At 35.3% G+C, this 14,091-nt stretch overlaps 3 protein-coding genes across 3 annotated transcripts; 2 read left to right on the forward strand and 1 right to left on the reverse strand.

Moving 5' to 3' along the window:
• The first annotated feature begins 135 nt into the window (after positions 1-135).
• LOC6052259 (glycoprotein endo-alpha-1,2-mannosidase-like protein) lies at positions 136-4,779 on the forward strand. The gene is made up of 2 exons (XM_038254866.1): positions 136-686; positions 3,372-4,779. The coding sequence occupies exons 1-2, from the start codon at positions 273-275 to the stop codon at positions 4,398-4,400; spliced, it is 1,443 nt and encodes a 480-aa protein (XP_038110794.1). The 5' UTR covers positions 136-272; the 3' UTR covers positions 4,401-4,779.
• A 5,146-nt stretch (positions 4,780-9,925) lies between these two features.
• On the forward strand, positions 9,926-10,342 carry LOC6052258 (splicing factor 3B subunit 5). Its single transcript, XM_001868518.2, has one exon. The coding sequence runs from the start codon at positions 10,048-10,050 to the stop codon at positions 10,303-10,305; it is 258 nt and encodes an 85-aa protein (XP_001868553.1). The 5' UTR covers positions 9,926-10,047; the 3' UTR covers positions 10,306-10,342.
• LOC6052255 (exosome complex component MTR3) lies at positions 10,333-11,437 on the reverse strand. The gene is made up of 2 exons (XM_001868517.2): positions 11,154-11,437; positions 10,333-11,097 (listed from the first exon to the last, which is right to left on the reverse strand). The coding sequence occupies exons 1-2, from the start codon at positions 11,317-11,319 to the stop codon at positions 10,355-10,357; spliced, it is 909 nt and encodes a 302-aa protein (XP_001868552.2). The 5' UTR covers positions 11,320-11,437; the 3' UTR covers positions 10,333-10,354.
• Positions 11,438-14,091: the final 2,654 nt, after the last annotated feature.

Raw genomic sequence — 14,091 nt, forward strand, 5'->3', positions numbered from 1 at the left:
CCGCCAGATCAGACACCGTCCGCCCTCCCCCAGTCATCGATACATAGCATGCCATGCCGCGCCGCCCCAAAACAGCTGGAATCGACTGGGGACGATTCCGCGCACATGCGTACCAAATTCGCGTCATTTTTGCAATAAAATATTTTCGATTTGACGTCTCTCGAGTCGGCCAGATTGTGTCGCGATTCATCCCCGGGGACACGCACGTTCCGGATCGAGCAGAACCCGAACCCCCTAGAATGTGAAACGTCGTTACCGAGTTCGTGTCGAAAATGTCTTTGCTCAATTTTAAAGTCACAATCAAGTCGATGAAGCTGCTGATCTGCTTCATCGGAGTGTCCTCACTGCTCCTCCTGGTGTTCTGTCTGTACACGACGCTCAACACTCCGGAAAAGGTGATTCAGCCGCTCTTGCCGAGTCCGGACCAGCAGGTGATCAGCTATGAGCTGTTGCGGAGTCAAAATGCGGCCCTCGTGCCGGAAAAGTACAACGAGCACGAAATCAAGTCGCGGATCATCCGGGAGAAGATTAAGCGACTGGCGGGGGTTGGTGGACCGAAGAACGCGGAACTGATGAGTACCCCGGCGAGGAGAAATCGGACCATTGCGTTGAATAGGAATATTCAGATCTTTTACTACGCGCCGGTGCACTGGTACAGGTTGCACCCGACGGTGCCGAGTGATAGGGTGAGTGATAATTGACAGAAAGTTAGTTGAACTAGCGAAAAAAGTGGCTGGAAGTAAAACTTGTTATATTTCTAGAGTTTTTTTTTTCTTTTTTTTGTAAAGGTCCAATAAACAAAATTCCAATTTTTTTGCTTTTTGAGTGTTTTCAAACCGTATTGAGTCAGGGGTATTAAAAACACCCAAAAAGCAAAAACTGAAAATTTGGTTTATTGGACCTTTTCAAAAAAAAAAAAACTCCAGATTTACTTAACAACGGTATTTATAAAACTACTTCTGTTTATTTACTTATTTACTTTTTTACAATTTTTATGCGAGCATCGAAATTGACAAGACGACATTTAACGTCTTTTGTTTTCTTCGGCAGGCTGAGAAAATTTCCTTCAATTTTGCTTTTTAGGCTCCTTAAATATGGACAAATATATAGTGTCCAAAATCAAAAATATTCCTTTTCTTATCGCAAATAAGGTTTAACATTGCTTATAAACAAGTATATAACGTAAAAATGTTGCATTTGATCCAGAAGGTTGCAAACTTTTGTTTTTGGACATTTTCAAAAGTATGGATTGTTTCTAAAATTTGTAAATTGCAAAAAATGAAATCTTTAGTTAAAAAAAAAAATAACATCCACATTAAGTTAAAGTTCAAGAAAATCTATTATCATGAATCCAATTGAATGATCAGTAAATTTTAGATTTTTGGATTTTATCATAAAATAGATTGAGAGGAAAATTATTGCTGTTAATAAGCAAATTTCAATAAACTTAAAAAAGTACTGTATTCAGTTAATGTTAGTTTGATGCGAAAAAATATGAAAAGTAATTAAATTTAAAACAGTGTTATATAACAATTTTGGCAATTAAATTTCAAGAGTTAACCGATCTGAGTTTTTTGAAACTTTGTTTCGTTTTTTTAAATATTCAGCAAATCTAGAGTTTTTTAAAGGTCCTATAAGCTATTGTGTTTCATATGTTTATAGGACCTATTCAAAAACATTCACTCCAGAAATGTAAATTTGATTTTACAAATATTCCAAACAGGTTATAAATTAAAAAATAAATATAAAATTTAAACACAAAATTTTCACAAAGTTCGAATTATTGTTCATTTGGGCTGTTGCAAATAGGTTTTTTTTTCATAATTTTCGTAAAAAACCTTTTTTATGTATTTGCTTCGGCCTTAATGTAACACCATTTTCTTGACAGTTTTTAAATTTTCCTCAGAAATAAAATATATTTTTGTTTGAAAATTACTTAATTTTTCATAAAATTCCTTTCTTGTTTAAATAATGAACATTATTTATAATTAATTATTTTAAATTTATTAATTATATTATTAGTAAATAATATTTAATTATTAAATTATTAACTTATTAAATCATTAAATTATTACATTATTAATTATTAAATTAAATTAATAATATTAGATAAATAAATAAATATTGTTCATTTGGGCTTGGGCACAAAGTTCCAAATATTGTTCATTTGGGCTGTAGCAAATAGGTTTTTTTTTCATAATTTTCCTAAAAAAAACTTTTTTAGGTATTTGCTTTGACCTTAATGAAACAACATTCTCTTGACAGTTTTTAAATTTTCCGCAGGAATAAAATAAATTTAAGTTTGAAAATTACTTAATTTTTCATAAAATTCCTTTCTTGTTTAGATAATGATCATTATTTATATTAATAATTATTAATTTATTAATTATATTATTTGTAAATAATATTAAATTATTAAATTATTAAATAATTTAACAATTAAATGATTAAATTATTAAATTATTAAATAATAAAATAATTAAATAATTAAATAATTAAATTATTGAATTATTAAATTATTTAATTATTTAATTATTAAATTATTAAATTATTAAATTATTAAATTATTAAATTATTAAATTATTAAATTATTAAATTATTAAATTATTTAATTATTAAATTATTAAATTATTAAATAATTAAATTATTAAATTAATAAATTATTAAATTATTAAATTAATAAAATATATAATTATGAGATTATTAAATTATTAAATTATTACATTATTAAATTATTACATTATTAAATTATTAAATTATTAAATTATTAAATTGTTAAATTATTAAATTATTAAATTATTCAATTATTAAATTATTACATTATTAAATTATTAAATTATTAAATTATTAAATTATTAAATTATTAAATTATTATATTATTAAATTATTAAATTAATAAATTATTATATTATTAAATTATTAAATTATAGAAATATTAAATTATTAAATCATTAAATTAATAAATTATCGATTTATTAAATTATTAAATTATTAAATTATTATACTATTATATTATTAAATTATTAAATTATTAAATTAATAAACTATTAAATTATTAAATTATTAAATTATAAAATTATAAAATTATTAAATTATTTAATTATTAAATTAATAAACTATTAAATTATTAAAATATTAAATTATTAAATTATTAAATTATTAAATTATTAAATTATTAAATTATTAAATTATTAAATTATTAAATTATTAAATTATTAAATTATTTAATTATTAAATTATTAAATTATTAAATTATTAAATTATTAAAATATTAAATTATTATATTATTATATTATTAAATTATTAAATTATTGAATTATTAAATTATTAAATTATCAAATTATTCAACTATTAAATTATTAATCATCCAGGTCGTCAGCCGCATCACCGAGAACGGTTCGGCCGTGTCGTTCCGTCCCAACGACGACCAGGTCATAAACATTGCGTTCTACCCGAAACGGGCGCTGTACAACACGACGGAATCGATCGTGCGCGAGCACTTTCACGACATCCAAAACTGTGGCATCGGGACGATCGTGCTGGTGTGGCATCCGGCGTTCAACGAGGGACTGCTGCGGGCGATCTTCAAAATGGCCGCGATTCACAATTTGAAGGTGGCGATCGAGATTCTGGAGTATCCGGAACGGACGATCGAGGGCATTCGGAGCAACATCAAGTACTTTATGGACCTGTTTGGGAAGGACCAGGACAGCACGTTGAGTTACTTTCGGGTGTTGTCCAAGCAGAAGGATCTTCCGATATTCTACATTCGGCGGGCGTATCAGATTGCGGACGCCGATTGGATGCGGTTGCTGTCGCGGAATGGGATTTTGACGATCCGTGGGACGGCGTACGACGCGATCGTGCTGGCCCACATCGGAACCAAAGAGCACAAGTCGGTGGTGAGGCGGGGTGGGTTTGACGGGTTCTACACGTATTTGCCCAGCAATGGTGCGAACTACGCGAGCACGTGGAAGAATTGGTCCCAGCTGAAGAAGTACGGCGATACGTACAAACTGATGTTTGTGCCGACAATCGGTCCGGGTTATTACGACCGGAAGAAGTTCTCGCGGAGTGCGACCACAAATCACGGTATCAACAACATCAAGCGATACCGATCCAACGGACAGTATTACGACGTGGCGTGGAGGACGGCCCTCAAAAACAACGCCCAGATCATCACGATCAACAGCTACAACAACTGGGTCGACGGAACGCAGATCGAGGCGGCGATTCCGGTGTTTGGGTTCCGGGACTATCTGCCCGGACCGCCGGAAAAGTACCTGGATCTGACGCAGTCGTGGATCGAGGAGTACGTCAAGTACAAACTGAACAGCATGGCCCGCAAGACGGACGCGGCGCTCGGATGTTACGACTTTATCAACAACACCATCTGCTAAATCTTCCCCAGTTTTTAAAATCTATCTCTGTGTGTGTCCCGTAGTTCTAGAGAGCACAAGCAATTTAGCGGCCGTTTCTAAAGCGGAAAGACGTTGAAAATCCTACGAAAATGTAATGAGTGAGATTAGGACGAGCACAACAAACGAAAAAGGGTAAATTGGTACAAGCAAAACGCGTAGCTGGCGTTCTTTAATCGCACGTAAGATAAGAGCAACTAAAAAAACACATTTTTCAAAACTTCTACACGTTGTTGGTACCTCCCTCCGCCCCTTGCGCTTCGATAGTGATGTAGAATGGAACATTGTTGTATAGGATAGAGACATCCTTCCAGGCTAGCTTTAACAATAAAAAAAATGTGAATCGTTTTACAAAAGTGTATGAAAGAAGTTTTATTCAGCACGTTACTGACGTAATATTTTATTTTCCTTGTTATAATCAACTTAGCTTTTGCGAGTTTTTTCGAATTCGAAGTGAAAACAAACATCCTCTCAGCTTTAGAAGTGTAGCTGTCTTAGACTGATCTTGTCTAAAAAAAAAGCAATCAAAATATACTCATTACTGAGTTTTTTTTTTGTAATTTTTAAATACTTTACTCTTAAATTTTTTAACTGATAATATTTTTTTTCAATTTTTTATTCCGTAAATTTGTGATTTTGAAAAAAAAATAATTTTAATTTTTAAATTCTTAATTTTTTTGGAAATTTTTAAATTTGAATATTTTTTACGTTTTAAATACATATCTGCAATTTTTTTTCGCGTGTTTTCGCCTTTCTTACAAGTGCCCTTACAAACTGTGTACAAAGTACACGTACGCGACCTCCGGTGGGTTAACCCTTTGCAGTTTGACTCATTGTACTCAGAAAAGTATACATTATAGTTGTAAACAATAATATCATCAGTTTAAACTTATTTTTAGGACCCAATTGTAATTTTGAATTTCTAAATTTCATTATTTCTATGTTTTGTGATGTTTAAATATTTTTTTATATGAATTTTCGTTATTGTGAATTTATGAATGTGTTATTTTGAAAGTTTTTGAAATTTTAGACTATTTGATATTATTGCTAAAACACCTATGTGTTATAATTTTTGAATATTTGAAATTTCCAATTTTTTATACCTAAGGCTACCAACTGTACGGATTTTTTCCTTACCATACGGATTTCGAACCTCTTCGCGGATTTTTAACAGGCCGGAATTTTTGTAGGGAATTTTACGCTTAATACGGATTTGTACGGAATTTTAACAACTGTTTAATCATTGAATTGCTTTTTTGATTTGGTCGAAGCTTTTGTTAACTAGAATTTTTTATTTTTCTGTGAGTTTGATTTGAAAAGCGAGAATTTTCTGGGGTTTTCTCAATTCAAACTTGATTATCAATAATTCTAGAGTTTGTGAACTATTGTCTTTCATATGTTGATAGGATCTTTAAAAAAAACTCTATAATTGTTCTTTTAGAAATTCCTTACTAAATATATTTATCCATTTCCAAAGGCTTTCTAAAACTTGTGAAAACATTTGATTATTTGAAATAACAAAAACTAGATTTTTTTTAAAGGTCCTATAAACTGTTGTGTTTCACATGTTATAGGACCTTTTCAATAAAAAAAAACTCGGGAAAAGTGTTCGTGAAAACACTTAGAACGATAAGCAAACTTGACATTTCTTAAACTTTTAAACGTTTAACAAAAAAATTGAAGAACATAATGATTTGATTCAAATAACGGTTTAATTTATGAATACTTTTAAACGTGCAAGTCATATGCACTCTGATAGCATTTTGTGAAATTTGTTAGCTGTAAAAACGATACAGTTTTTTTTTAATTCTCAAATAAATTAAATTTAATTTATCTAAATAATTCATTGACAGTTTTTGTTACACCATGGTGTCATATCAGCAAAGTGTACGGATTTTTGCTCAGCAAGAGTTGGTAGCCTTATTTATACCTATAGATTTCAATTTTGGAATTTAAGATTTTTGAACAACTGTATTTTTTTTTATTTTTTTATATTTGTCTTTTCAGAATTTTTGATTGTGTGAATTTATGAATTTGTTTATTTGTAAATTGTGATTTTTTATTTAAATTTTCACAATTTATAAATTTTTCCGAATTTTTCATAAATATTGTTCATAAATATTTAAAAAATAGTTTAAATTTCCTTTTATTTTGAAAATTTTAATTCCGAAATTTTTGATTTTTTAGTTTTTTTTATGATTATTTTTATAGCTTTGTCCTTTGTTTAAGACCGTTGCAAATATTTAAAAAAAATGATCGTCTCAAATCGGGCAGAAAAGTTAGGGGATAAAAAAATAATTGTTCAAAAAACATCAATGGAAATAGACGTGCAATCAAATTTAAAATGCAATTTCCTCGGTTGATTATCATTTTTAGCATAAATAAACTGGTTTAAAAATATTTGGATTTTTGACAATTTTTATTCAACCGTTTGATTTTTTTTTAAATTCTGAATCTTCGAATTTCTTGATTCATTTAATGTTGTCATTTGTGAATTTATCCAGGTTTTTAAGCGAAGATGACGTTCGATTGGTGAACGTCCGAACTGTCAAAATCACGCAGTAGCACCAACATTAGAAAAAAAATGTGGCCGTCATGCCATGGCACACTTTTTTCGCAATGTTGGTACCACTGCGTGATTTTGACATTTCGGGCGTTCACCATTCGAACGCCATTTTCGCTTAAAAATATGGATATTTTTTTATTTTTTTTTAAATTCTGGATTTTTTTAAATTTATAATTTTAAATATTTCAATTTTTATTACAGTCCAGACCATCCAAACTCGATTATCCGAAGGCCTCGGAAAAATTTCACCTCGGAGAATCGAATCACGATTTTTTTTTCGCAGCCTTATTTTCAATTCAATTCAATTTATTTTGTTAGTAAATAATCAATTTACAGTTCCGTATTTCTTATAACCTAATAGAGTTTTGGAGTCCCTTTCAACTATGATTTGAACTATAATTCATTTTGATGTAATTGGATATTCTAATAATGGATTTGGCAAGAGAAGGAAAAATTAAAAAAAACCTTCTAGATTTGCTAAGGAAAAGGATAGAAATAGAAAAGCTTAAAACTAAATCACAGTATGTTTTGTCTTTTGACGTCGAAAAACTTCGCTGCACAAGGCAGCTTATCCGTTGCAGATGTACTTCATCATCAGCTCACTGAGAGCTTGGAATTGTTCTGCCTTGTTTCGGCAGGCACGAAAGCGCGTGAGCATCTCTCCAGCAAGGGCGAAAAACTCAGGAAGCGTGAAGAGATCATCACCGGTAACATCAGCTTGTCCCGGGGGAGAACCGCCCCCAGAAGCGGCTACTCTAGCGTACGAACCTCCCCAACCGGGAGGGAATGCTGGGTTGGTCGATGGAACCGCTCCGCCGCCAGCTGGCAGCGGTCGAGCTTGAAGTTTTCGGAGGTTGGCGGGACGCTGGCGCTTTCTTCTTCTTGTCCTGCTCCTCGATGTACTTTTTCCGCGCGGCACAGCCACGGACATTCACCGTGTGGTTTCCACCAGAATTGGCGCACTTGACATGCGTTTTGTGCTGCTGGGCGTTTTCCCCCAGTTGGTCTTTCCGCGGAAGACTGCACCTTTCGGTGAAGTGGGACTCACCGCACTTTACGCACCGGGGTGGGAGATTGCAGTTTCTTGAGCCGTGCCCGAATTTCTGACAGCGGTGGCATTGGGCTGCGTCGGCCGGATTCTTCGTGTAGAATCGCCACGTCACAAAGAAGCCGTCCAGTGCTTTGATCCGCCGTAGGTCCTGGATTTTGACGGACCCGCGTCACCTGTCACTGTAGTCGATTTTGAGAGCACCTTTATCTCTCGAGGCTTAACCTTGACGCCCATCAGGTGTTCTTCCAGGTCAGAGATCGGGCGGTCCGGATATCCCTGAAGGACGATCTTCACTGGGACCTTCTCGGCAGGGTCAAATGTAAAGAATTTGAAGTTTCGCAACTTCAACTTCTTCACCACCAAGTCGAAATGCAGCTTTTTGTAGGTAATCACTTGCACAGCAGATTTGCAAACTCGCGGGTAATCACGGTAAATTACGGCGAAAAAATCGAAAAGTCTGAAGAGCTCCGAACACTTGACTGTTGCTGCTGGTGTTGCCAGTCCGACGTAAACTACGCTAAAGTGATTTAATATTAGTAGCGAAACACTGAAAAAATTTGCAGTCGCAGAACTTGGATTCGATGTTTAAAACAAAAAAAGAAATAAAACGAAAAAAAATAATCGTGGTTCGATTATTCAAAGTCTCATAATATTCGAAACTCCGAATAATAGAGGCTTCGGATAATCGAGTCTGGACTGTATTTCAATTCTTGTACTTGAAATTTTGATTTTTCTGATATTTGTTATTTTGAATTTTCAAATTTTCGATGATTGGGTTAGATTAAATTAGATTAAATTTTGTAGTTTTTAATTTCCCAATTTTTAATTTCAGATTTATTTTGAGGTTGACCAACCACCGGGGTTTGAGTGTATAAGGCTTTCTAGTCAGAAATTTACCAACACATTCAAAGTATGTTTAGGGAGCGTTCTTTTATTACGTAACGCAGTAGGGGGGGAGGGGGGGTCGGAGGCCGTGTTACGCTCAATACAAATTTTTTAAAATTTGTTTGGAAATTTTGTTACGAGAAGGGGGAGGGGGTCTAAAAGTCCGATTTTTCACGTTACGTAATAAAAGAACGCTCCTTACATTACAGCTGGACGTTTGTTTTAGAGATCCTAAATAGGGAGACTGGTCGAAGTGAATTTGACGTACCCAAACAGACACGAGTTTGACGTATCCAAACGAGCATTTGCCTTTACGCCCAGCAAAACTTATCAGTGTTGCCAAGCTCAAAACATACGTTGCCAGATCGATTTAGCCAGCTTAGACCAGTCTCCCTATTTAGGGTCTCTAGTTTGTTTGCATCAGGTTTCCTATCTCTTTCTGACAAAAGTTTTTTGTCAGGCGACTTCTAGCTGGTTTTTTTGACTGGCCGCGACTGTCAGCCAACATACTTCGCAGGGCTGTGACAGCTCGAGCTCGATCATTGTTTGCATCAGAACACTGTGACGAGAAGTTCGTCATTTTTGGGTTAAATTATATTTTTTTCACTGGGCCTAGAAAGCCTTATGGAGATTTATGGAGAGGTGCGAAAACGAACTCAACGACACTGTATACAATGTTTATTGATTTAGCGTGCAATGAAAGTAAAATTTAAATTTAGCTTAATCTTCCTAAACGTGCAACGTAAATATCTACACTCAAAGTCAGAAGTATCCCTCAAAAGGGTACTTTCAATCCTCAAAAAGGATACTTTCTATCCTTTTTTGAAGTTCACCCGGCGTCACCCTTTTAAAAGGGTATGTCAAATTCAGTACATTTGCGATACCCTTTTAAAGGGTAACGACGGGTGAACTTGAAAAAAGGATACTTTTTACTTTAAGTGTATAAATTGCCTGAATCACCCCTTGGCTCTGATCTGCTTTACCGACAGTTTTGCTCCAAGTTTGACAGCGCGTCCTCGAAAGAGAAACGTCAACATTTGTTTACCTCTCCGTGTGAAGCGTTCCGTTTTCGTAGCCGATTCCGCCCGGAAGAAACCAGAACCGTAGTTTCCGCTAACCCGCAGACCATGGGCGACCGCTACAACATCCACAGCCAGCTCGAGCATTTGCAGAGCAAGTACATCGGCACGGGGCACGCCGACACCACCAAGTTCGAGTGGCTCACGAATCAGCACCGGGACTCGCAATCGACGTACCTCGGCCACTACGACATGCTGAGCTACTTTGCCGTTGCGGAGAACGAGTCCAAGGCCCGCATCCGGTTCAACATCATGGAGAAGATGCTGCAGCCGTGCGGACCGCCGCCGGAGAAGCCCGAGGATTAAATGGGTTTGAATAAAGAGACTTTTGACTTGGAAGTAATTTTGATTCTTTTTATTCGTTGATGACACCGGAAGTCTCCAGATCTTCCTTGTCCTCTGGTTCTTCATCATCCACCTCTTCCGCCTCGATTTCGCTCATGTGCTTTTGAACCTTGCTGACTAGCATTTGCTGGACAACCGGCGCCACGTCGTTGTTGGCCTCGTTCAATCGCTGGCAAGCGTTCTTCAGCAGATCCAACGAAACGTTCCCCGCAAGCCGAATCTCCGACGTCTGGTCCAGGGTGTGCAGCTTGGCCAGCGTAATGACGCCGTGGTTCCCGCTCCGACTACCTTCCAGACAGAGTCTCTCCTCCGCGAGCGTCGGATCCAGATAGATCCGGTCCCCGTACACGGCCACCGTCGTGGCCGTCACGATGTCGAACATCGAAATGGTCGCGTCGCTCAACGCAAGTCCGGCCGCAGTTATGACCGCTCCCAGCACCGATCCGTCATCCTCGAGCACGTTTGCAAAAATGTCGATCTGGAAGTTGGGAAAGAGATGCCGACATACAACCGGCTGCAGGGCTTTCGTCATGGCCGCCGCAAGTGACCGCTCCTCGGCGTCCGTCTGCGGGTTCTTCCGGTGGACACAGGCAAACGGGGAAAACTTCAGGTCGCAGTACAGCTCGCCCAACTCCCGGAATGTGTTCTGCTTGGGAATTTCCCGCGGATCAAACACCGAAACGATGACCTTGGTGTTGCCCAGTTCCAGGTAGGCGGACCCCTTGGCCGTCGAGACCACTCCCAGCTTCATAACTAAAACGAGAAATTCCGTTAAGACCAATCCAACCAAAATCAACATTAAAACTTACAATACTTCCGGGATTCGGTGTCCTGACGGTTGCACTTTCGGTTGCCGGTGGTCGGGTCCAGAACATCCTCCAACCGGTCCTGGAACGCCTTATCGCGCGTGCTGCCGAAGATCTGGTATGGCAGCGACCCTTCCGGTCCATTGATGCGCTTCTGGTCGATGGGCATGCTTGCTTTGGCCGCGAAATCCGAAATTTCTGCCGTACGAAACTGTTTCACGTGTGCGCGCAAGGTTTGTTTACGACGACGGTGCGGCTTATTTTTGACAGATCTTCTTTGCGTTGTGGTTTCGTAAACACTGCACGTTTGGGAAGAATTAGTTAAATCAAAGTTAAGTAAAAGCAAATAATTTATATTTTCAGGCAGAATTGTTTTTAAAATAAGGTTGAATAAATCATGCATGAAAAATATTATATAGATCCATTAATCAATCGAAAATAAGAGATAATTATAAAGATCAACGTGTAACTTTTTAAAACCTTGCACACTAAAAGCAGTCCACGCAAAAGAAGTTTATCCCAAAATATAAGATTTGAATCCGCAAACCAAATTTTCCTCGAATTTTTCAGTTGTTGCTTTTTCGGTGTTTTGATGCCGCCTTGAGTTCAATTAGGTCATACATCCAAATTAAAACAAGCAGAAGCTTACTTGTTGCTCAGAACGAAATAAAAAAAAAATGGCTCGGAATTAAATAAAGCAAATAAAAAACTACTCCAATAATCGCATAATTTTTTGGTAAATTCAGATTCAGATTCAGTTATTAAAAAACTAGTTTGGAAATTCAAAAATATTAAAAGAAATAAACAAAATTAAAAAAATTCAAAATAATATTTAAAATTTCAAAAGTTCAAAAATTCAAAAAAAGCTTCTTACAAAGTTCTTAAAAATAATAAATATAAAACAAAAACATACAAAAATTATAAATAAGGCTTTCTAGTCAGAAATTTACCAACACATTCAAAGTATGTTTACATGACAGCTGGACGTTTGTTTGCATCAGGTTTCCTATCTCTTTCTAACAATTTTTTTTGTCTAGCGGCTTCTAGCTGGTTTATTTGACTGACTGCCCGATATGTCAGCCAACATACTTCGCAGGGCTGTGACAGCTACAGCTCGATCATTGTTTGCATCAGGACACTGTGACGAGGAGTTCGTCATTTTTGAGTTAAATTATATTTTTTTCACTGGGCCTAGAAAGCCTTATACTGAAATTTAAATTTAAAAATTCTGGAACAGAAATATAACAAATTAAAAAAAATAATTTTTAATTTTGAGATTAAAAAATTAAACTACAAAAAAACGTTACTTGATCCACCCTTAGGTAGTTGGCGCCTTCCTCACAATTAAAGGATGCTATCCAAAATAGACACGAAATAACGGTATTTTTACTTGTATTTTTAAGTGTTTTGTCAATCATACCACTAGATTGGCTAGTCAGATCATCATATTGCAGGGCACTTATATGCTTACTTCTTATGATAGGGTAGTCAGATCTTCAATCTAATTCGTGCTCGTTGAAAAGGTATTTTGATAATCAATCCAAAGATAGGTCGCATGAATATCATGAAATGATATGAGATGATCATGAGATTCGCCCTCCAAAAAGTGCATAAATAACACTTAAGTGTTTATAAATTTTGATAAGGTTGTCAGATCTTCAATGTTATGGACGTGTTGGAAAGCTCTTTTGATTACCTATCCAACGATAGGTCGCACGAGAGATCCGGACAAGGTTTTCATCAAAATATCTGAGATCCGGCCTCCAAAAAGTGCATAAATAACACTTAAATGCTTATAATTTTTGATAGGGTTGTCAGATCTTCAATGTCTTGAACGCGTTGGAAAGTTCTTTTAAATACCTTTCTGAAAATGTATTGCATGACGGGTTTTCTTACAAAAACCACTCTTTTTAAAATCTTCCGAACATTAGTCAAAATCGTATTTTTAGCATAACTTTTGAGGTACTTAACTAAACTCCATATTTTTTTATAGCGACCTATGGGACCCCAAGACGGATCGAATGAGGTAAAACGGACAAAATCGGTTCAGCCAGTCTCGAGATAATCGAGTGACATTTTTTTGATCAACATCCCACCAAAGAGTATTGAGTATTTCCCTTCTCTCTGATCCCACCACACACACAGACATTTGTTCATAATTTGATTCTGAGTCGATATAGGTATACATGAAGGTGGGTCTATAGGAAGTCTAATTGAGAAGATCATTTTTCGAGTGATTATATAGCCTTTTCTCAGTAATGTGAGAAAGGCAAAAATATTAGAAGTAGGGGAGAGTGGGGTGACTTGATCCCCTTTTTTGTATCGCACATAACTCTGTCAATTTCTCACAAAACTATGATCTTTTTGCATGAATTGAAAGCTTAAACATTCAACTATGTTTGGCTGATAAGGGTATTTCATCAGATAAACTCTTCGAATAATGCCAAGCGTTTAAAAAAAATTAAACCGGCATTTTCAAAATGTTGGGGGTAATTTGATCCCCCTTTCAACATTTTGAAGAAATCTTAAGCAAAATGTTTCTCATTAATCCAAACTTTTAATTTTCTATAAGATACAGCAATTTCACATTAAACCTGTACGTTTGTGTTCAAAATATAACAAGTTTAGCATGTAAAATATTTAAAAACTTAAAATTTTCTTTTTAAGGCCAAAATTAAGCATGTTTACAAAAGCTGGTAATTTTTGTTAACAAAACTTTTGAAAAATGGTTCAAACTGCAGTAAGTTATGTACAACTATATTAAAGGAAACTATGTACGAAAACCCAGCCCAATTAGGTACTAAAGCCCTATGTAAATTTTTATGTACAACGATAAAAAACACGATTAAAAACCATTTCTGATTACTTTTTTCATTTAAATGCAATTTTTTTTTGACAAGACAACATTTTTTCGATGGATCAACTATGGTCCCCTTGGAAC

The sequence above is a fragment of the Culex quinquefasciatus genome, chromosome 2, assembly GCF_015732765.1.
Source record: "Culex quinquefasciatus strain JHB chromosome 2, VPISU_Cqui_1.0_pri_paternal, whole genome shotgun sequence".
NCBI lineage: Eukaryota > Metazoa > Arthropoda > Insecta > Diptera > Culicidae > Culex > Culex quinquefasciatus.